Here is a 21,896-nt window from a genome sequence, read left to right as displayed (position 1 = left end):
CTGCAAGTGACTCCTCAATTGACAAATCAATTGATGCATCGATTGACCCTAGACCTTCTGGGATGGCCTTGATGGCAGTCTGCATGTCATGAAGAAGGCTGCTTTGTGCTTGATACTCTTTGGAAGCTAATTTGCCAGCTTCCAGCTGATTGCTCAAGCACTCACACACCTTGGAGCCTTGTTCCTTGGCATTCCGAATATCTAAGGCAGATGAGTGTGTGAATCAGCTGATGTTTTGTTGCAACATATTACTGTGATCTACCCACCTTGCCAATTGCCCTTCACAATCTTCCGATAATAGTCTCTCAACAGACCTCGGCATGAGGGGTATGTGTGTGGATCAGCATGAGCTGAAATTGCAGAGGAAGCCTTGTGGCTGCTGCTGAGTGGGGATGCAGGCTGTGAAGCAAGGGAGAGGTCATAAGAGGCAGAGGCAGCAGCACTGTCAAATTGGTTGTGAGACATGGTGTAGTGTATAGGAGTGATAGCAATGGTAGTTGAAGTAGTAAGAAGTATGGTATAATGTGGGAAGGAATAATGTTTGATGATATTGAGTTAGGAAAAGTGAGAGGACAGAGAGTGGCAAGGGAGACTCAAGAGTCCTTTATAGCTAAACTGGCACATATCACCAATGACCTTGCACCCATAGTCAAAGGATGCGCTGGCCAGTCAATGTCATCACAAGCATAAAAGATCCCGGGAAGTCAATGTTAGAGATTGTGAATCACACAGGGGAAAGAAGGCAGTTTTGTCCTTCTGTGAAGGGATGACAAATGTTTCACTTCAGTTTCATCCCTGTTGAATTGATGTAATAGACATCCTATCATGGAAGGGGCACAGTGAAGGGCTCCAAAAGACATTATGATATGTCAATGACATCACAGGCAATACAGAACCCTGGTGAATCACTGTTAGAGACTAGGAATCACACAGGGTGTCACGCCGGTACGGAGGGATACGGGAGGTGTCCAATGAAAAGGACAGTGTTTTGGGCTTGTTGTATGATTGACCCAGGTATAAGTGCCAACGGTGGCAACGGTGACGACAGGGGTAGTGATGACGACAAGAGTTGTTGGGTTGTGACCAACTGTGTGACTGTATGAGTGAGACTCAAATGGAGATCCATAACTGGGGATACTAACAACTGACTACAGAAGGGTTGGGGTATTTATACCTTGTTTGCCACCGAGAATATTTGCCACCTTACTAAGCAAATGGCTCGACAGAGACAGGTACAGAGACATGGCTCGACAGAGACAGGTACAGAGACATGGCTCGACAGAGACAGGTACAGAGACATGGCTCGACAGAGACAGGTACAGAGACATGGCTCGACAGAGACAGGTACAAACGAAGGTACAGGAACATGTCTCGTAGGATTACACGTGCTGTGATTCATTACACAGGGGTAAGAAGGCACTTTGACACTGCGGTGAAAGGGATGTCAGCTGTTTCATTGCTGTTTTATCTTTGTTTCATCCCTCTTGACTGCTTCCTGAGAGCTTTTACATTCCACAAAGGCACAAGGATGTTGTTCAATAATTGGATGTGAAGTGTTTCACTCATGTTTCACTCATGTTTCCCCTTCCCCCTGTTGGCTTATTTCTTCCTTGTGAAGAGTCGTAGTGGGTCAAAACAATCAGATTCAACTTCATATGGCTCATATATGTCAGTGGAGTGAGTCTCTCATGACTACAGGACACATACACACTTCTACTCTGTAATACTGTTAAATACAAGATCCAAACACAAACCCTGACTGAGATCTTGTGCAATGGAGTGAGGCAGCTTGTCCATTATCCCGTTTATGAGTTAGTCACCACAGGTCTGGTGATTTGTTGCAGCAATTACTAGGTACAAGTCCTGCACCCATGTATATAAGTATTGATGGCCCAATCAAGGCCAGGGGAACCGTCAGTCAGCTGTATTGAGTGACCTCTTATTATCTGTATCAAGCAAGTCTGTCAGTGGGCTCTACAAGTATCATTTCCACCAAATAGGGTCACTATGAGAGTTGCATGAGTTGGACATCAGCTTGCATTGTCACGACCTGAGTTCATCATCTGCATTGTGACACCTTCATTGACCAGTTCACACTTCCCCCTGTTGCTCGCTATGTCCAACTGACACATCTTACATTCTGCCTCAGTTCATCAGAATGTGATGACCTTGACATTCTCCTACGTGAGAGAGGTCAACATCTTATAAATCAGGGATGAACTCCCCCATGGAGACGATACAATAGCACACCATAGTCAGGGTGCAGTTGGGGAGGATATTGTAACGACCCAGTACAACTGAACAATCGACTTGTGTTGTGACATCTCGACTCAGCCTCCAAATAGTTCGACTCATCATCTGTCGGGAACTAGTTGGAAGTTGGCCTGGAGACGACCGTCGTAGGAGATGACCAATCCGACTGACTAAGCGTTCCCACGGTTCTCGTAGTATCACTGGTACTTATATACATGAGCAGAGCACAGGACTTGTACATAGTTATTCCTGTGACAAATGTATATTCCTCTGCCTGGTTCACTACTATCGTACAAGTGAAGCACTCTGCTAGTCAACCCCAAGTCTCATACACTTGCTAATCGACTTGTACAATTTGGGATAGGACTTTGTCCCATTCGTATTCTGTATTCCTTGCTAAGGCCCATCAAAGACACGCCTCTGACAGATGTTGATTACAATCTGTGTGTGTCAAAGTAATAGCACAGTGCATGTGACAGGGGCAGCAACATGACATAGGTCAGCCTACCACTCTACAGTCATGCTCATTGCAGCATTACAACCCCAAAACTTCCTCCCAGCTGATCACGACCATTTGGTCTCCTCCAAAAACCAAAAAGTCGACCAAATCCCTATGCACCAGTCAAAAAACAAAAAGATGTTCTCCATCAGGGAGTTGAACCCTGGTCTACCGCGCGCTGCCGGATCATGCTTTGGACATGAACTGACTGAGAAGCGGTTATACTAACCGTTATACTAATGAAGATTCGATGTAAGTACCCAGTCGAGGCCCTATATGTATTCATTCGGGTCTGCCACACACAGTCGGTGTGTTACTTGTTTGGCGCGTCTTCGCCACGTGAATCTGCTGAGACATGCTATTCCGCTCGTACATTCATATGGTATCTCTGTTTCGCTATGCACTATCACCACCATTTTAACAATGCACTATCCATGTCACTCACTGCTTGCGCACACACGGAACGACATTGCGATGTTTCACGTTCCACCCAGTGTTCTATGGCCCGATGAGAACCCTGATGGACGGACACATACACACGGTGATCAAAGCGTCAATCTCCTTCTCCTCGGGGTGCACAACCTTGCTTGTGCGACAGGTACACTCTTTGTTCTGAATACACGCCCACACAGCTAATACAAAGAAAGTATGACGTCGTCTTGATCCATTCTATGCCTCAAAGGGATATGGCGTCCGGAGCTGTCGGGTCGGATTTGTAGTCAGAGGGTTCAATGGCTGATGAGTGTTTGATGTGGGATTGGTCATTGCCCGCAGTCAACTAACGTCCTTGTGATCTGAAGAGTGAATTCTCGTTGATGTGACGCTGATACACAGATATACCCTCGCTTAGCTAGGTCAGCTTGCGAAGGTGCGAAGGTGAGTCTCGACTCCGTTCTGGGTGTACTTCTATTCTCACATCACAAGAGAAACGTGGCTTGACCTTGCTCGTCAGACTGTAAGTGAGACCGGCTTGTTCAAGAACGTACATCTTGTCTCGCCTTGTTCACACATCCTTACATCCCAGCGAACAGCTTGCTTTCTTGCGCAATTTGCACCCCAAGTGGCGTGAGCCAACATTATCAAGCGGACATAGCCAACCACCACCACCACCATGACAACGACGGCTGCTTCACCCTCGCATATCGTGCATTCAGGCTTCAACGACCTCATCACACTGGTCGCTTCGACACCTTCGAGGTTGGGCACGAATCTCGCTTCGAACTCCAGGCTATTCGTCTCTCCCCCCCAACCTCGGGGAGGGGCACCATATACCGGAGGTGTGAGAAGACGCAGTAAGGGACTGGAGGACACTTCGCTGGAGAACAGAGTGGTGGCAAGACCACATGAACCGTTGAGTCCTAGACATAAAGGGGATGTATCTTCTCGGGGCGGCGGGAGGGGCGTACCTGCCGCGAGGGGTGGACGAGCACAATGTTTAGCAAGAGGTGGGAGGACTGGGCAGACGGGTGGTAGGGAAGAGTGGCAAGCGGTGGAATTGAAGAAGAGGAAAGTGGACAAGAGGATGATCGGTCCCCCCAAGGACTTCCGGTAGGTGGTGTTCGCTTGACACCTGGTGAAGCCTCCCTGGTCGCAGCTAAGCTCGTTGTTTGTAGACATATCTTCCACGCATCCACTTTCGAGGAAGCAACGGAACTACTACTCCGCTGGTCGATTGAGGGTGTAGGAGACAAGCTAAGTGGTGGGTTCCCCTTCAGGTCGCTACATCGAGGTCACTACTGATCTACTCTACTTCAATAGATCCCGCTTGGGCCTACCTGATTAAGCAACTCGTAAAGGCTCGTGCTAGGGAACAACAAGCTCGTGCAGTGGCTGCTGTGGTCGAGGCGACGGCGCGCACCAGAGAGCTTGGTGGTGAAGAGGACAAAGACTTGTAAGCTGGTGTCTCCTGAATAGCTAGCCAGTGTCAGCTGATCAGCGTTGGCGAGCGCAGACCACCCCCCGGTACACTACGAGTCATCAATGGACTTCCATCTTCCATCTATTCTACGGTGAATGCGGCTCTGCCACTATCGGCCGGACCAAAGGGAACAGATAGAAGCTCAGGCAATACTTCCATCTCACCTCTGCTGGCTCGTGGTTCAACTCCCAATCTGATCGCGAACATCTCGACAAATTACTTCGAGCATACCAGTTCTGGTGAAAATAGCGTTCAGAGTCCTGTTCCGTCCATGGCGAATCCGTTCGTCTCACCACCTGCAACGCCGATGCCTCCATCAGCTTCACCAGGACAAAAGGGTAAGACAAAACCGTTGCAAATTCGGAAGAAACCTGTTCCTCCCATGGCGAGAGAGGAGGTAGCAAACCCCGATGTCGAGGAGCACAGTGATAAGGCATCCGGTCTACCAGAACCACAACCACAGCCACAGCCGCTCCTACCCAAGGTGCCTCCTACTCCACCTACTCCACCTAGGAAGAACGCCCGCCCATCTGCTCAAGATGTGTTCACCCCTCTGCCATTCAGGATCGTGAAACCTTCTCTCCCCACGCTCGAGAAAGCAATGTCGATCGCACTCTTCTTCGAACAGTACTATCATGCACTTCTCAAACCATCCTCTGCTGCTTCCAACTCTTCCACTGAGACGACTGCACCAGTTCATCCGGGCAATTACGTCTTGAGCAGGGCCAGACGCTTAGCACAGCTCGAATCGACATTCGCTCTTCCTGAGAACCGGTTCATGAGTGAGGCTGAGAAAGAGGCCAGGAGAGAAGAGTTGATCAAAGAGGAGAATCGGATCTTAAGGGAGAGAAGGAAGAAGGTCGATGTGAAAGGGTTCGAGCTGGGTAGGGTTATTGGACATGGTGCGTTTGGAGTAGTGAGGATTGCTAGGGAGCGTCAGTCCGGCAGATTGGTCGCTATGAAGCAGGTACGTTTGAGGTACCTGCACTGTCGTACTGCAATAGCTCATCGATCGGACTTTCATAGCTGCGCAAGGCAGAGTAAGCACACTCACAAGTTATATCGACTTCCAGGCGAGACGCTCACCGTGTCCTATCTTCTTAGCATGCTCCGTAAATCTCAAGAAGGTCACGTCAAAGCCGAGAAGGATCTGCTCGCCGCAGCGGCGAGCTCATCTGCCGGTCCCTCAGGCGCTCCCTCCCGTATCGTCCAGCTGTTCTACGCATTCCAAGATCCCGACCACCTATATCTCGTCCTCGAATACATGGGCGGTGGTGATCTACTTAATTTACTTGTAGAACGGGACACATTTCCCGAGGAGATGACCCGTTTTTACGTTGCTGAGATGATCCTCGCTCTCGAGGAGACACATTCGTTGGGATACGTCCATAGGGATATCAAACCTGACAATTTTCTGTTTGACAAGACGGGACATATCAAGGTCAGTGATTTTGGTCTGGCGACAGATCTGCATTGGGCACACGATACAAATTACTACGAACAACAACGTCTGGCGCTATTGAAGAAACATGGAGTGGATCTGGAATATCCGAGTGTCAAGACGAAAAGGATGAAGAGGGAAGATGTGGAGAAGATCATGGGGAAAGAATGGATGGAGGAAGGGAAAGGCGTTTTCACTTGGAGGGAAAAGAATAGGAAGAAGTTGGCTTATTCCGTCTGCGGGTGAGTGGAGCGTTTCCAGCTCTAATGTTGTAAGGAAGTGGACTGCTGCTGACCGTTTCCACGGCTGCAGGACCAACTCCTACATGGGTGAGCTGGGTCGAGCTCCTTTGCAAGAACACCGTCATAGCTAACATAAGTCTCAGCCCCTGAAGTTATCAGAGGACAAGGCTACGGTTTCAGCTGTGATTGGTGGTCACTGGGCATCATCAGTGAGTTTGCGAGATGTTACGTCTACCAAAACATGTTGGCAGTATCTGACGTTGCGATTCAGTGTACGAAAGCCTATACGGTTATCCTCCGTTTGTCAGCTCATCGGTATGTCTTCCTGCAACCGAGGAGTCGATCAAGCTGACACGATATGTGTACCGTAGCGGCATATTACTCGTCAGAAGATGTAAGTCATCGTTCGAGCACCTCTGACCCTTCGAAGCACCTTCTTTTAGAGTGGCGGTGACTAACCTGATTTGCCTACACCCAGTCTGAACTGGAAGCAAACGCTTAAATTTCCACCCAGACCCCGTCTCTCATCCGCATGTACCGACCTGATTACCAAATTCCTTTGCGAGCCCGAAGACAGACTCGGGTGTACTCCGCTCGAGCGGGCTTCAGTCCTGACAGTCAGTAAGGGGAGTACGATCAAGGGTGCACCAGGTCTAGGAAGTGATGGTGCCGAGATGATAAAGGCGCACGAGTGGTTCAAAGGGATTGAATGGGATAGTGAGTTGTCCATACTACAACTGCGATCGCGTGTGGCACCGAAGGACTCTCAGCACTGACGCAAATGACAAAGATTTGCATAAGATGACTCCACCGTATCACCCTAACTTGTATTCTGAGGATGACACGAGGCATTTCGACGATGATATTCCAGATGAGGTGAGTGTAACCTGAGATGCAGTTTACGATCCGCTGACTGACACCTTGTGCTTGATAGCCACTGGCACCGGCCAACGGAGCTGGAGCGGATGCTACCAAAGATCCGTTGTTGAGGAACAAGACACACGGTGCACATTTGTTAGAAATCCGAAAAGGGTAAGTACAACAGAACGTTTCAATAGTGAAGGCTAATAGCGCACTCAATTGTTTGCAGACTCGCGTTCAAGGGATGGACGTTCAAGTCGCCCAATTTGGATTTGGACAATCGGTATGGACATATGGGTTTCGTCTCCTCCGGTGGAGAGGTATCGCACATGAAGGACGTGTCAGACAAGACAATCAAGGATGTTAATCGCGACTCAAGTGGTGATAAGGACAATGTTGTAGTAGGTTCTGGGAAAGGGACAGTACGGACTCGAGCTTTGTCTTTGTAGCCTGTTCACTCTCCCCGATTGTCGTGTAATCATTGTAGCGATAAACTCCATTAGCACAATCCTGATGCTTCACGAGTGTGATGCCATCCTTTTACGCCTCATGTTCTGTCCTTCGATGAATCGCTCAATCCTGCTGCACTGTTCAATTTCGGAAAGTCCAAGTGATGCCGAGAAAGTTTCCATCGCCATGATGAATACGAATACACTCTCTCAATCCACCATCCACCGAGATCTCCAAATCCAACTCCAACTCGTTCGATCCGTTTATCCGGACTTTCCGGCGGGTTGCTGGTTCCTATTGTTGTTATGCCAATGATCAGCTTCGGTTGCTTTCTCTCTTCGTGATAAAGATATATAATATAGAGGAGTAAGAGAAGCGATTCAGATAGGAGCGAAAGACATTTGCTAAAAGTTTGTCGATCATGATTTGATCTGAGTGAACTATGCGTGATTTTGTAGATCATCCGGAGTTTTGGAATAATGGGAGTAGAAGTGACCAATAAAAAGTATAGGTGACACAACGGTTGGAAGAAAAGACAAGGAGAGCGGTACTTACATCCTTCGCTTGCCACCGGGGGCGAGAGTGACGTTGACGCTAAGGAGGGAGCAGAAGAGTCAGCACTGAAGCTCAAGGTGATAGTGCGAGTGACGAATTGACTCACAATCTGTGTAATAGGAAGAAGAGAGAAACGTCGGATGATCAGTATTACTCCATCAATAGCTTCTACCATTTCAACATACCGTCGGTTCTACAGGAAGATCAAAGTCAGCAACAGGACCAGAATGTAAACCACATATAATGATCAACTCACGTATTGGAGCCTCTTCTCTGCAAGGGTGAAGAAGCGCTTCGTCAGCACAACGATCTCCAAGAATGAACACACATCCGTTCTCCTTTTCCCACGCAGTACATCCTCGATAGCCAATTGCTCCACCTGCAAATCCGATATCCTCCTTATGTGCTCTCCATCACGACACGTAGTGCAAAACGAAAGCACACTCACTTGCTCGACCCTTGGGGGTCTTCTTCTTCTCCTGCTTCTCAACCTTGGGGCACTACACGAACGAAAGATCGACACATCAGCTTCCTCATCCTTTTGCTCCTATTCCTCTATCCCCTTTCTCTCTTTTCCATTTCATCCACCGCCATTCGACCAGGTAAGAGATTGAACGCACTTGAGACTTGACTTTACCGGCACGAGCGAGGGAACCGTGGACCTTACCCATCTTGACTGTGAGAGCGGCGAGACAGCGACGATTTATCGATTACGACGACGACGAGGGGGAAAGGAGAAGAGGGAGGAATCACTGGGTCAGCGTTGATCCAGAAATGGCGATGATGTCGGCGCGTAGACTCACCTAATGTATTCTAGAAGTTGAAGGATAGAGAGAGAGAGTAGTATGGTTGTTGTATGGTGAATTCGATGAAAATGGACAGACTACACAACGATGCCTTGCTCCAGCGCACAGCGAGCAGTGAGGCAACGAGAGATGCTAATCCCGTTTCGATTTTGGTTCGGCGTTATGGAAATTTATCCAAGAAGGATGTGGCATTTTTGCCACGTTGCGATGGCTGAGGGCCCCACACTGCGCTCGAGTAGCGTTGCTGTCTTTGACTTTTCGTATGGTGTAATAAGACTGTTGTGATCTGAAAGTGGTATCATATGCATAGCAGTACAGCTCATAACGATAGTGGGATTGAAGAGAGATACGATGAACGGAAACGGCCAGTCTTTTAAAGGTGTGAGACATGGAGATATTTGCACCATGGCCTACCTCGGTCCAAGAGGGACTTACGGCGAACAGGTTAGTTTGTTTACAGGTCATGTATCAATGTAGTAATGCTGAGATGTGTCTTCGATCCAGGCAGCAAAGGCTTTCGCTTCGCGATACGAGTCGTCCATTGAGCTCATCCCGTGTCCAAGCATATCGGGTGAGCATCCGTCATGTGATCTAATTGTCTTCACGCTGCTCATATCGTCGAATCCTGTATGCAGCTTGCTAATTGTCCCCATCACTCTCGCAGACGTCTATTCCCATCCCGCCGATCTTATCGTCCTCCCGCTCGAGAACACCCTTCAAGGCGGAGTATTCGAAACCCTGGATAACATCCTCTCGATCTTGACTCCACCCTCCGAATCGTCAAAAGATGCTTATACGCGAAATCGACGGATCGTGATGGATCTCGCATTGCCTATCAGACATTGCTTGGTTGTCAGGAAGGGAACGAAGTTGGAGGATATCAGATGGGTGAGGAGTCATGAGCAGGTGAGTGAATGGGTGACAGAGCATACTTCAGCCTTCATAACATCTCTTGTGCGAGAGTCTCTCTCCTGTGCTGCGCAGACTTGCTGTGCGACGTCCTCGCCCTTCTTCCGTCTCCATGCTGTCTGCTCCATCTCGTCCCTCGATTAAGTCGCTAATGCCTGTCAATCCATTCTCTCTCGCAGGCACTGGGTCAATCGTCCCTCTTCCTGTCTGAACATCTCCCCCAAGCTACAATCCAACCGTACCCTTCAACAGCCGGCGCGGCCGTCTCCCTTCTCTCCCCGACATCTGAAGATATCGCCGCCGGACCTGGAGCTGCACTTTGCTCAAAGGGGATCATGGGCTTGTATCCCGATGAATTGGAAGTGCTGGTCGAGGGAACTCAGGCTATAGAGAGTGAGTCGAGGCTTGACGACAGGCAACTGCGCGAAACGGGAGAGTCAAGGATTGGCGCTCAACTTTCCACTTTTCAATAGACAATTTCACCCGCTTCCTCTTACTTGAGCGGAATCACAAGTCCCCAACACCGCTTTCAAACCATCCACCAAATCCCTCTCCTACGCAATTCTTCGCTCTGCGGAATCCATCCCTTCTCGTCCCTCTATTATCTAACAGTACACCAATCGCCATCCACTCCCGACCGTGCCCACCAAACTCGAAAGACGAAAGACAGTTCCCAGCATGGTATCTCACTGAAGTCGATGTGAAAGCTGGACGGCAACAACACGAAGGTACCAGTGCGGAAGCAAGTGCTGAGATGGTATATCTTGGATCAACGGAAGGGCGAATAACGCCAGAAGAGCTTGCTGCGTTATAGATCGTAGATAGATAGATGAGTAGACGGGAAGTTGTAATGCATTTTGTAATGTATACAGTGAAAGTACTCTGAGTATATCTACAGCAAGCCAAATGATGAGTGTCCTGATTTATGTCTATTTACAACGATTGTCCGCAATGTCTTGTCCCTTGATTACCGGGAATAATGACGAAAGAAGCGAATATGGTCCACCTCCTCTTGAGTTCCAATCATATCGTACACAAAGATCAACATCCCCGCTAAACTTCCTCCGCTGTGATGTAAAAATCTGCCGAGCTTAGATCTCAATCAAGCCCAAAGATCTAGTAACTCTAAAATCGCGCACGGATGCAGCCGAAGTAGGCGTTATTGGAAGCGGATCTGAGGGAAAAGATTTGAGTCCTGGAGTCGGTCCTGGCGTCGGAGGGATCGAAGGGGATGGGGAGAACACTCTCGAAGGACAATTGAGAAGGTCTAATAGGGTGATGGTAGGTATCAGTGATTGATATTTCGACTAAAGCTCCGAGAGACGCTTACCATCAGAGTTGTCCGATCCGGGGGTCCAGATTGACATTCCCCGCCTCTTTACCTCCTCACTGACATCTACCTTCAAAGGCAAGATATCGATCCTATTCCCATCAATTCCTAGACCTAGATGTTCGGTCTCCTCTTGTGGAAGGATGATATTGCTTCCCTTCTTCATAGGTTCGACATCGACAAGACATTCTTCGTCTGACGAGGTATCGTGATTAGTGGGAAAGTCATCGTTCTGGCCTTCTTCCGACTGAGGAAAAGATAAGATCAGATAAAGTCAACTATTAATCTATTTAGGGCTCGGATACGTCCAAGAAGCTTACTTCGTATCCCCAGCCGTCCATTTCATCATCGTCATCGTGCAACGCATCAACACACACGTCCAATCCCTAACCAGGTTGATCAGCCTCATCACACCGCCCAAAGAGTGATGTTGACTCACCTGACTCTTTCCAACCTTATCCCCCACATCAGCCACCTTGGTCACCTTGCCTGACAATTCGTCATCAGGACCGATGCCAAACTCTTTCTTGCCACCAGTGAGGATAATCATTGGATAACCTTGTCGTTTCCATTCGGATTCGATATGATCCCAAGTGGGAACATAGACAGTTTGGCTCCTGAGATCATAACGCAAAACGCATGATTAGTGAGCTTCATATTTTGAGGAGTTTGTAGTAGCATCTGGAAATGCACTTACCGTTTCTTGGTTCCCGGAACAACAAGTCTCTGGAAACCCCATGGCTGATAGCTGCAGATTTCACCATCAGCCAGACTCATCATGACATGACGCTGGATCAGGGTCAGACCACTCACTTGGTCATATTGCGCTGGAAGCTCTCCCACTTGTTGCTCGTAGCATTGGGATAGTAAACTGTGATCAAGACGTCGTCAGCAGGCCAAGCTACTTCCGGGTTACAGTCAAGTCCTGAAGAGGTGTCCCAACGAGTACCACACACATACCATCCTTCGCGAACTGCATGATGGACGTAAAGTCGATCAGCTTGGCCATATCTTCAAAGTGAAGAAATAGTGGAAGCTGCACTCACCTTGACCGTATCATGGATCGTAGCTATCCTCGAGACTGGATCCCAGCTAACCCACTTGGCGTACTGAGGGTCAGTCAACATCCTACAGCCGCAAAGTCGACCATATCAGCTTATGACATCCACTCCCGATCCCATGCCAGCTGGACGGTTGGAGCGACGATGACCCACTTGATCGCTGCGAAGAGGAAGTCGCCTGTTGGCAAAGAGACGGGGGACTTTGATCCTTTCCTAATTCCCATCCTGTTCCCTTTCTTCTTCTTATCCTTCACCATTCCCTTGTTACCCTTTTTGATTGAACGCTTCAACTTCTGTTGCAATTGGGGTCTACGTTGCGTGCGTCTGCGCCTGTTGTTCGTCTTTTTCTGACACTGACGATGTCCTTTCCCCTTCTCAGACCTTCCAGACTCAGTAGGACGAGCGGTAGGGCCAGGCTCGTCGTGATTCGAGTGGTCAGTGGCATCGAGGAGTTCAGACTGCGAATCGAAGGTTGTGGCAAAGGATGACGAGGAGGAAAGAGGCAGCGCCACATTGGATGAAGCGTTGATTGATTGATTCTGGATAGGCTTATCGTCCGAGTCGGAATCGGATTCGGAGTCGGTATCGCTATCGTAGTTCTCCAAGATCGAAGCTTGAGACTCGTCGAGCTCGTTCTGGGTATGAGATGCATCACATTCCGAACAATTAGGGTCCGAACGCGAAGTTGAAGTGTGTAGCGAAGATGCAAGTGGCGGGGATGGGTAAGTTGAAAGGTGGCGAGGTGAGATAGCGGTCGTTGCCGAGTAGGCGATGTGTTGCGTAGGATTGGTGATGATCTCTGCAGGAGGTAAGAGGTATGGATGATCTTGGTATGGGAGGGAACAAGGAATATTGTTCGATTCTGAACCCCTCGAAAAAGCCGACGGGCCAGAATAGTTGATAGGAGACCCAAAGGCGTCATGGCCGCGACACGTTGTAGGTGGATAAGAGATAGTTCGAGATCTTGCGAATGCCGAGAGCTCGTCGCGTCGGTACGGGTGGAAGACGGGAGGACGAACATCGGATAATCGAGTGTCTCGAGAAGGGGTTCCGTAGACCTGGGGAAGTCGATTATCGTCGCTCTGGGTGGCGTTGACAAAGTGAGGAGTGGCGGTGTTATCGTCAATAAAGTTAAGGAGCGGATGAGAAAGGGAAGAACGTTCCGACGAGACAATTCCAAGCTCGAAGCCAGCTCCAGCGGTAGAGGGATAAGGGACTATCATTTCGTACCCATCAAAGAGGGAAGTGGGATACTGAAGAGAAGTAGTTGTGGAATCGTGACAATCGTTAGGAGGTCGGATAGCCCACGGGTCAAGAGTTCCGATAGGAGGAAGAAGTGGAGGAAGAATATAATTCATCTTCTTGGTGCCGAAAGGGAAGAAGGAAGGATGAAAGTGGCGCAGACGAGGATGGAAGGAAGGTACGTCAGGGGGGAGGGCAGAAGCACTCGAACCAAGGAAATGGTAAGAGTGCGTGAGTCACCTTTCGAGGAAAGGAAGCGGATGAGTGTGGGGATCCTAGGTAGCGTGCTTTGAAGGACAGTCAGAGCCTATAAAGGCGGAAGGAGGGAAGAAGATTTTGATTAAGGAGTAAAAGAGGAAGAATAGATGAGAGTTGTGGCGGACGAAAGTGGGATTGTTTTGCTCGTTGTGCTAGAGGGACGGAAAGAATGGAAGTGAGAGGACGACGACACGATAGATAGAGAGTGGGGAAGAGAGAGAGACACTCAGCCAAGTCACACTTATACTTACGCCCTCAGTCTCTAGACCGGCGGTACTTGACAACCACTCTTTCCCATTTCAGCAAGTCACTAGACGGAAACCACTTCGAGGTGGAAAGGAGTCCTGCTCGTACGAGTGACCGCAGCAGATAAGCAGAAAGTCTCTTACAGCATGGAGCCACTGCCTCGGCCTTCCTCCGTTCTTGGGCAGAAGACCAGAGTACAATAGGCCAGCTTTAACGTTGCCGGATGAGGAAGAGAGGTTGGGTGGAAAGGTATCTCTCATTGTTAGTAATTCTGTTCGGTCACTCGTTCCTATCTCATATCGCACAGACCGTCAAAACTATTGCGCGGTGTACCACAATCAGTATATGAGAGATGCGAAAGAGGTCTGAGCGATATGAAGAAAGGTATGTCAGTCTCTCCGGTCGAAGGGCGGCGGGGCGGACGAATGAATGAATGATATTCCGGAACTCGTTGTCAGACCGCTTTCCATCTTCCTATTCTGGATTAGTACTTTCCTTTCCTTCCCTCGCCCGATCGCTTAAGCCACGCCATTGTGAGAAGTACCTTTCGTCGTTAAGCACATCCTAGCATCGGTATCGTATTGCACAAGCGAAGTGAAGACCGACAGACCTCGGTCAGTACAATAACGACACCTTTCCGCTTTCCTCCTTCCTCGCTTCTCATGGAGATAAGTGTTTCGACGACCACAGTAGAAGTTCCTGTTCAGCCTACCTTTCGAGCGTGGGAAACGGCAACTTCCCCTCTTTCATTCGCGTTTCAGATCACAAGCCCGACTTGCACTTCAAGAAACGGAAGGAAAGAGAAGATGTGGTGTAACAAATACGAGGAAAAGGGCTGTCCCAGCCAGGAGACATGCCTCGAGGCGCTCGGTGGTGATTGTGGTGATGTTGATTGTCAGTAAGACAGAGGTACCAGATAAGGCAATTGATTTAGTGAAAGCTGTGCGATACAGTCAACTTGATGCGATGTTTGATGGCGAATGATGATGGAAATGATCCGTTCGGCCCGGTATGTGGTGAGACTACAAGAGGTCTTCCTCCCTTGTCTACTCATCCTTGGACCCTATCGTCATTCACACCTGTGGCCGGTGATAAGTATTGCACATCGCGGCTGACATCTACAGGGACAGCGAGATGCCGAATCGGATCAAATATCGTTCGCCGTCATTATATGCAGTGATTTGATGACCAAAGGAGGGTTCTCATCGATTCCATCTCTCCTCTTGCCACGTTTTGATCCGAAGCATCAGACCTGACCACTTGACCGTCCGACATCAAGCTTATGAACACGTCCACGGGTAGCTAATCAGGACTAAAGATCACCATCATTCTTACAATATTGGGGGAAAGTAGTGGATATGACGCAGATTGATGGAGATGCGAACGCAGGCAAGGTGGAGGTTTCCTCGTAGCTCAAAGGGATGTGATGCCACGGAAGTATATTCACCATCACATGGGCGCATACAGTGGACAAGATCACATATATCATCAGAGAGAGAGGGGGCGCAAAGGCATACTATGACATATGTCATGGTATGGCAGCATACATTAAACATAGCATATGCTATGCTTTCGGCACACGACGAGATACATCCGATGCTTACATACAGTGCCACGGATTTTATACTTGTGGCGCAAGTCAAGTCATGTCTTCATATGAGTGCGGTGACAAGACGTTGCGATTGATGATAAGGCAGCAAGGTGAGATCACTATCGAGGTATTATGCACATCAACAGCCTTTGTGACGGTCAACAAAGCCGGACAGTGGCTATCATATACAACCGCCGGGAAAACAATACTGGGAGTTGGCGTATGATCGAACGCCACCAAGCCCATCATTGATCAGAGAAAGAATCGAAAGGAAGTCCTTTAGTCCATCATCGCTCTCATGGGGATGCCCTAAATGTTCGGTCGTATCCTAGACTACACGACGACTTGAGGTAGTTGGGATGGGAGTTTCTAGCAGATACGCTGTACAAGCGACTGACGGTCGTTCCTCGAAGAGTGTCACGCACAGCTGCACCGAAGGAAAAGTCCAATTTCTCGTACAGCGGCAAGGGGTTCCAACTTCCGGCTCCAAGCTCATCGATCAATGATCAGTGGAAGAGAAACATATCGCAACGAACGACGACTTAGTACATCAGTAGCGGTGGTGATTGGATGCAACGCGGTGTATCTGGTTGGAGAGTTGGCCTTCGATCCAAGCTTCACTCCAAGGTGAGGGTCAAGTTGGAGTTGAGAGGCAGGGTTAGGAAGCGACAGCCCATCGTCGTGGCTTGGGGCTGCGCCGTCACAAACAACGAGGTAACAAGCTCTCCGCCTTCCATTCATCTCCTTGACATCTCTCCTTCGGCTTTGTCACTGGTCCCTCACCTCACACCATTCCACCCGCTCAACTCTTCCCAACATCCCATTACACCCCTCATGATCCGCCTTCAATCTGTCAGTAGGATATGGTAAAGCTCTCAACCGACCAGCATATCTCTGCACCGTTTCGCCGAGTTGCGTTATGCCGGAATGATACATCGCTCCTTCCCAAACGTCATGAATGCTAAATCCTCGTATCAAAAGAATCGCCTCATCCTCATCCTAAACTCTCATCCATCTCTAAGACTTGCAACCGTTTACTTCTTGGAAGCAGCGGCCTTGGCCTTGAGCACACGCTTGACGATGGTAGCCTCCTCGATCAAGAACGCTCGGGTGATTCTGGTAGTGGGGAATGTCGATATGTCGAGTGGTGATAGGTGTGGGATGCGATTTGAGATCGAGTTGAAAATGGAAATGAGGGAGAGAGAGGATATATACATGATCAGCTGAAGTCCTTTCGCAAACCCAATGTCTACTGCCCAGGCAACACTCACCGCTGCTTGACACAAGTGGCACAGACGGAACCGCCGTAAGCCCTGTTGACGGTCTTTTGTCGCTTGGAGAGGGTAGCGTCTGTGGGGGGAGGTCAACATCAGTATACATTCCTCAATATCCCTCCATCTTCCATCTCGTCTTTCGATGATATTCCAGAGGATCGCAATGGTGTGATGAAGAAGCAGTACTAACATTGACGGGGTCGGAGAGCGGGGACCTGCAGGGATGAAAGTGGATCAGTATGTTGTGCATATAGTGCAGTAAGGACACAGTCCACTTACACCGGCAAGAGCATCACCACAGTCACCACACTTGGGAGAGGACTGTACGAGTAAATAACAAAACAATCAGCATTTCGTCCTCTTCGCAACATACGCAATCGTGCCGATTCCCCCCTCCTGCTCATTCCTCCCTCTAAGCCACGCTCTACACTGGCCATCCATCGTTTCTCCATCCTCCAACAACATACCACCTCCATATGCTTCGTGTTCACTGTCCCCTTCCTCGTTCTCATTCTCTGACCTGTTGACCCATCCCATCCCCTCATCCAGGCTGACTTCGCTTTCCATTCCTGATCTACATGACCCAACGCCAACGCTCAACTCACAGCAAGCTTCTTCAAGTGGTGGACGACCAATTTACCACCGGGAGTCTTGACGACCCTCCTCCTGTTCGAGGTGGTGTTGTAAGGCTGTCGCTTTCGGAGGGTGACTCGTTGGGCCATTTTGTCGGTGGATGTGGTGTGGTTTTTGTTGATGTTTGAAGGAGGAGAGAAGACGGCTAGGTCGAATTAAAGGTTTTTTGTTGGAACTGTCAGTCAGTCTGTCAGTCTGTGTGCGAGGCAGCGTAGAGCGGTCGAAGTGCAAGCAGCAGCAAGAGCAACAGGGCGCTATGCTGGCTCACTGCAATACAGAGGCGAAGAGTGCAAGTTTGAAAACGCCGGAGGAATATCCGGCAACCTGGAGGTGTGAGAGCAAGTGTGGCACACGCGCCGCGGCAGAAGATCTCGGAGTTAGAAACCACTGAACAGTAATCGCCGATACGTTCGGTTTTCGTATAAAACCTCCTCACTCGTTAAATTGTTGCATTCGGCCATACATATGTAGTCAGGTAGGTAGAGCTGCGGCCGTGGCGTACCTCCCCCCGCTGCACGAGTTGATCAGATTGTATGTGACATCTCTTTCACTTCACCACAGCTTGTTTGGTCATTATACGTGCATTAAGGGTAATAATATGGTCATATCAAAAAGAGCTACAATGGTATACGCCCTTATTGAGGGGTTTGCTCGTTATATAGAAATATCAAATGTCCGTTGTGAAAACAATGTTCGTTAGAGTCTGAAAAAGAGAGACAAGAGTATGGAATATGATGCTACTATGACTCGAGCGTGAATATGAAGTTATCGACGTGTAATTGACAAGATTAGACCAAATGAATAGACGAGGAGAGGGGAAGGACGTTGCGACTACCCTCATGTTACTGTCACCACGATGGCTGCTACGATTCCCGCTATGACGAACAGAGTGGTCGAAGTGATTGCTGCCCATCTACTCGCTCGGATCATCAGGTCAGGATGGTAGAGCCACGTCGATCGACGAGGGATGTCTGTCAATCCTTCGGCACTCGTGGTAGCAGGAGACGACTGATTGACTGCCCAACCTGCGATGAACCATAAACCAGGGATGATGAAACCCAGTATGAAGAGGTAAAGAGATGTGCGAGGCCGAGCAAGAGTCTCGGTTGTTGGGATGCCCTTCTCGACATCGATCCTGCTGTCGTTCTCCGGCAGGGCGACCATCGTCTGTGCTTGTCCCGGCGAGAGAGGCGGCGTGACACTAAAGTCAGGAGCTTGAACCCCCTCAGGCTCGTCCGCCAAAGGTCGGTCCGATGAGACTGGGTAAGAAGAGGGGTCGTAGTTTGGGTGTAGAATCGTCCGAGATGAAGGATTCGGGTCTGAGAGTTTGTAAGAGGTTTTTCGGAGTTGCCATTTCGGTGTCGTCGGCATTTGGGGGAGGATAGGCTGCATCGGTGTTTTGGGTTCGTTCTCGTCTCTCGACGTATCGACGTCGGGAGTTTGAGCCAGGAGTGTGATTGGGTGTAGGTGGTGAGGTTGATGGTGGTGAGGTGGAGGTGGAAATGGGTACGAGTAAGTCTCCGATGAAGGACAACAAACTTCCTCCCTGACCACCTCTTCCCCATCCCCAACCGTCTCCTCCACCACTCCTTCCACTGATTGTGGTGGCGGTGTCGATGCTGATGCCGTTTGTACCTGTACGTGTACTGGTACTTGTGTTTGTTGAATGTTTCGGTGAGGTAGTGGTACCGCGTAGGAGATGGTCGAGGGGGTCGAGTAACTCTGACGTCGGCAAGGTGTCGAGTACTGATACTCTCTTGCTTCGACGTATGCTGTTGTTGGTACGTGAGGGACACTTGGATCCGGTAGTACCAAATCGATCGATTCCATCGAGTCGTTGTTGACGTCCTGGTTGCCGCGATGAAGAGTTGAATCGTCCATAGCGTTGATCTCGATCACCTCCAGGTTCTCGTCGTCTACGGATATAGAGGCGTCCGACTCCTTGATCATCGTCGTCTTCTCCACTTGCGTTTGCGATTGCACTGGCCTCATCCCATCCTCCCCTTCGTGAAAATCCGCTTCCCTGTCGCTCTGTCGATCCGCGATCTCATCCTGTAACCAGTTGCCCAGGAAGCCCAAACCCCAATTGGCGCCGCTGTTGCCTGAAACTCCGGCTCCAGCGAGATCTATAGGGGCCTCAAGCTGTGCCTTCTGCTTAAGCTTCATGATATTGCTCTTCTGGCGACGTAGCGGTCGAATCGGCTCATGGCGAGGAACGCACGCGGACTCGGCTGAGGAATCGCTAAGCCGGCTGGAAGATGCGATTGGTTCCGGCGAATGAGGGCGCGGCGCGTGCTGGAAGGTTGCTGTAGGGAATGGCGCAGATGGCGTAGATGCATTGAAATAGTCCCCTTGATCGAACAGAGGCGATCGTAACCAAGCCTTCTCACTCATGAGTTTTGAGCCATGTTGCACACCGTCCTCGAGGGCTAGGTCATGCAAGGTACTCGCATAGGAATACCTGAATGGGTTCGAACTCTGGTAACTGCCGTCCGAACGGCTATTGTAAGACTCGCTGGTCGAGTGTGGACGCTCTTCCAGTTGAGTCGAGGCAACAATCTCTGCTTCGATGGACGCGGCCGGCGCAAGTAGAGGAGGCGGAGCAAGATATGGGTCTACAGGGCCAATTGATTTGCTAGGGGACCAGATGGCTTCTTGAGGCTGATGACCCGGTCTTTCGTTCCAAGCCTTGACTAACACATGGTAGAAATTCGGATCTTCCATATCCCTTGAGCCGACCCCTTCTAGCTGTCGTACTGTATGGGCTAATGCGACAATCCGTTTCCGTCTTCGGGTCGTCTTCTCCGGAGAGTCAAGGACTTCTTCGTGTCCTTCTGCTGAAGCTTGGTCGGGGACATAGTGCGCAGCGGCTCGCAATTCGACAGTTTCGCCGGAGAAAGAACTAGCCCAGGAGTAGGTCGAAGATTGTATTGATCCATGAGCAGATGAAGGGGGATTGTATGTTGTCTTGCGATCTGGATGCCTGGGAGGTGAAGAACAACCAAGAGCGAGTCCAAGCTGATTCGGCGTGATGAGTGCAAGATCGGGGGAGTACATCTCTGACTGGAGAGGAGACGAGAGATCGGGTGTCGCACCGAGTGCACCAGGGGACGCGAGGTCGACACACTGCTGTCTACTCATTGGAGGTTGCGACTGACGACCCACAGCAACAAGTTGAGATGGTTTCGTTACGAGTTGTTGACGATTTAGCAGACTGAGTGGTCTCCATCCTGCTCTACTGTGGTCTTGACCGTTGCTAGTAGTCGAAATGACGGCCATAGTCTGCCGTTTCGCTCTTCCCAGCCTTCTGGCCTCCTCCAATCTAGCCTGTTCCGTCTCCAACATCCTCCGGTGTTCTACTTCATCATGATGGTTGTGCAGATGTGCGAATTCGGCAGCATGTTTCTCTTGGAAGAGCTGTACCGAGAGCGGCATTTGGTTATGACGAGAACGTGGGGTGCGCTGAAAAGAGGTTTTGGACGGGAGGGAGGGTAGTGAATGTCGATGAGGAGTGGGGGGAGAAGTTGTGGTAGGAGGATGCGCGCTCAGCCCCATTGTGCCCGACATTCTCAGTACTAGCAGGAGACTGTCATCAGCATTGATCCAGCTCTGGACGGCGATGTTGACAAACCTACTTTACGCTAGTGACCTAAGCCTTATCACAATTCACTGGTCTACAATGTCCAGTTGAAAGAGTCAATAATCGTCAGGCGTTGTTGGTATAGTCGTGGTTGTCGTAACGTTAGGAAGAGAGAAGTGTGTCTTGAAGAGAGATGGCATGATGCGCCCCTCTGCAACTTGTTTCGAGCTTATATCGATTGAACAGACATCAAGATTCGAAGCTGATTCAGATGGGGATGACTGAGCGAGACACAATTGTCGTTGAGGTCTATTGAGTATCGAATATACAGAATGTCAAGAGTAAAGACAGTGGTGGGAGCGTGTTGGCGAACAAGTGACAGGCTCTAGGAAGTGAATGAATTATATGTATGTTATGATGCGAAGATATGATGAAGAGGACTCAAATATCAAAGTGAAAGATGAGTGCATTGCACAATGTTTGCGTGTGTGTGTGTGTTGGTGTCTCTGGATGTTTACTGCCACCGACACCCGGTGATCCGAGCCACGTGGTATTGACACCTTGATGTGGCAATTTCTTTTCTTGTCACCCCATCCCATTGGCTTGACCTGCTATGCATGTCCATCCCATCGCCTACAATGTTTGAGTGGTCATTTGGGGAACGTGAACAGACAGGCATGTGATCGGCAAATGTCATATCTGCAAACAAGGTCGCATCTATTGCCCTTCTCCTGCGCGATTTTATTG

At 49.6% G+C, this 21,896-nt stretch overlaps 5 protein-coding genes across 5 annotated transcripts; 2 read left to right on the top strand and 3 right to left on the bottom strand.

The window, feature by feature from the left end:
• Window positions 1-3,863: 3,863 nt before the first annotated feature.
• Window positions 3,864-7,663, top strand: CI109_104998 (uncharacterized protein; the record flags this gene model as incomplete). Its single annotated transcript, XM_032007834.1, has 14 exons — window positions 3,864-4,300; window positions 4,366-4,451; window positions 4,511-4,643; window positions 4,704-5,637; window positions 5,697-5,710; window positions 5,775-6,353; window positions 6,424-6,440; window positions 6,497-6,562; window positions 6,625-6,668; window positions 6,725-6,747; window positions 6,832-7,070; window positions 7,144-7,229; window positions 7,288-7,385; window positions 7,444-7,663. The coding sequence occupies 14 exons, from the start codon at window positions 3,864-3,866 to the stop codon at window positions 7,661-7,663; spliced, it is 2,976 nt and encodes a 991-aa protein (XP_031857918.1).
• Window positions 7,664-9,376: 1,713 nt separating this feature from the next.
• On the top strand, window positions 9,377-10,748 carry CI109_104997 (uncharacterized protein; the record flags this gene model as incomplete). Its single annotated transcript, XM_032007832.2, has 5 exons — window positions 9,377-9,469; window positions 9,530-9,596; window positions 9,690-9,931; window positions 10,114-10,327; window positions 10,408-10,748. The coding sequence occupies 5 exons, from the start codon at window positions 9,377-9,379 to the stop codon at window positions 10,746-10,748; spliced, it is 957 nt and encodes a 318-aa protein (XP_031857916.2).
• A 277-nt stretch (window positions 10,749-11,025) lies between these two features.
• CI109_104996 (uncharacterized protein) lies at window positions 11,026-13,683 on the bottom strand (the record flags this gene model as incomplete). Its single annotated transcript, XM_032007831.1, has 9 exons — window positions 11,026-11,201; window positions 11,265-11,511; window positions 11,585-11,650; window positions 11,704-11,881; window positions 11,962-12,012; window positions 12,078-12,135; window positions 12,225-12,237; window positions 12,311-12,392; window positions 12,479-13,683. The coding sequence occupies 9 exons, from the start codon at window positions 13,681-13,683 to the stop codon at window positions 11,026-11,028; spliced, it is 2,076 nt and encodes a 691-aa protein (XP_031857915.1).
• Window positions 13,684-16,696: 3,013 nt separating this feature from the next.
• CI109_104995 (60S ribosomal protein eL34) lies at window positions 16,697-17,658 on the bottom strand (the record flags this gene model as incomplete). The annotated part of the gene is made up of 5 exons (XM_032007830.1): window positions 16,697-16,778; window positions 16,934-17,012; window positions 17,127-17,151; window positions 17,216-17,257; window positions 17,542-17,658. 5 exons carry the CDS (start codon window positions 17,656-17,658, stop codon window positions 16,697-16,699), a joined length of 345 nt encoding a protein of 114 aa, XP_031857914.1.
• Window positions 17,659-18,406: 748 nt separating this feature from the next.
• CI109_104994 (uncharacterized protein) lies at window positions 18,407-21,136 on the bottom strand (the record flags this gene model as incomplete). Its single annotated transcript, XM_032007829.2, has 1 exon — window positions 18,407-21,136. The coding sequence occupies one exon, from the start codon at window positions 21,134-21,136 to the stop codon at window positions 18,407-18,409; it is 2,730 nt and encodes a 909-aa protein (XP_031857913.2).
• Window positions 21,137-21,896: the final 760 nt, after the last annotated feature.

This window comes from Kwoniella shandongensis, chromosome 9, assembly GCF_008629635.2.
Source record: "Kwoniella shandongensis chromosome 9, complete sequence".
In the NCBI taxonomy this organism is placed as follows: domain Eukaryota; kingdom Fungi; phylum Basidiomycota; class Tremellomycetes; order Tremellales; family Cryptococcaceae; genus Kwoniella; species Kwoniella shandongensis.
The sequence above is the reverse complement of the archived record's forward strand: the minus strand, read 5'-3'. Positions and strand labels throughout refer to the sequence as shown.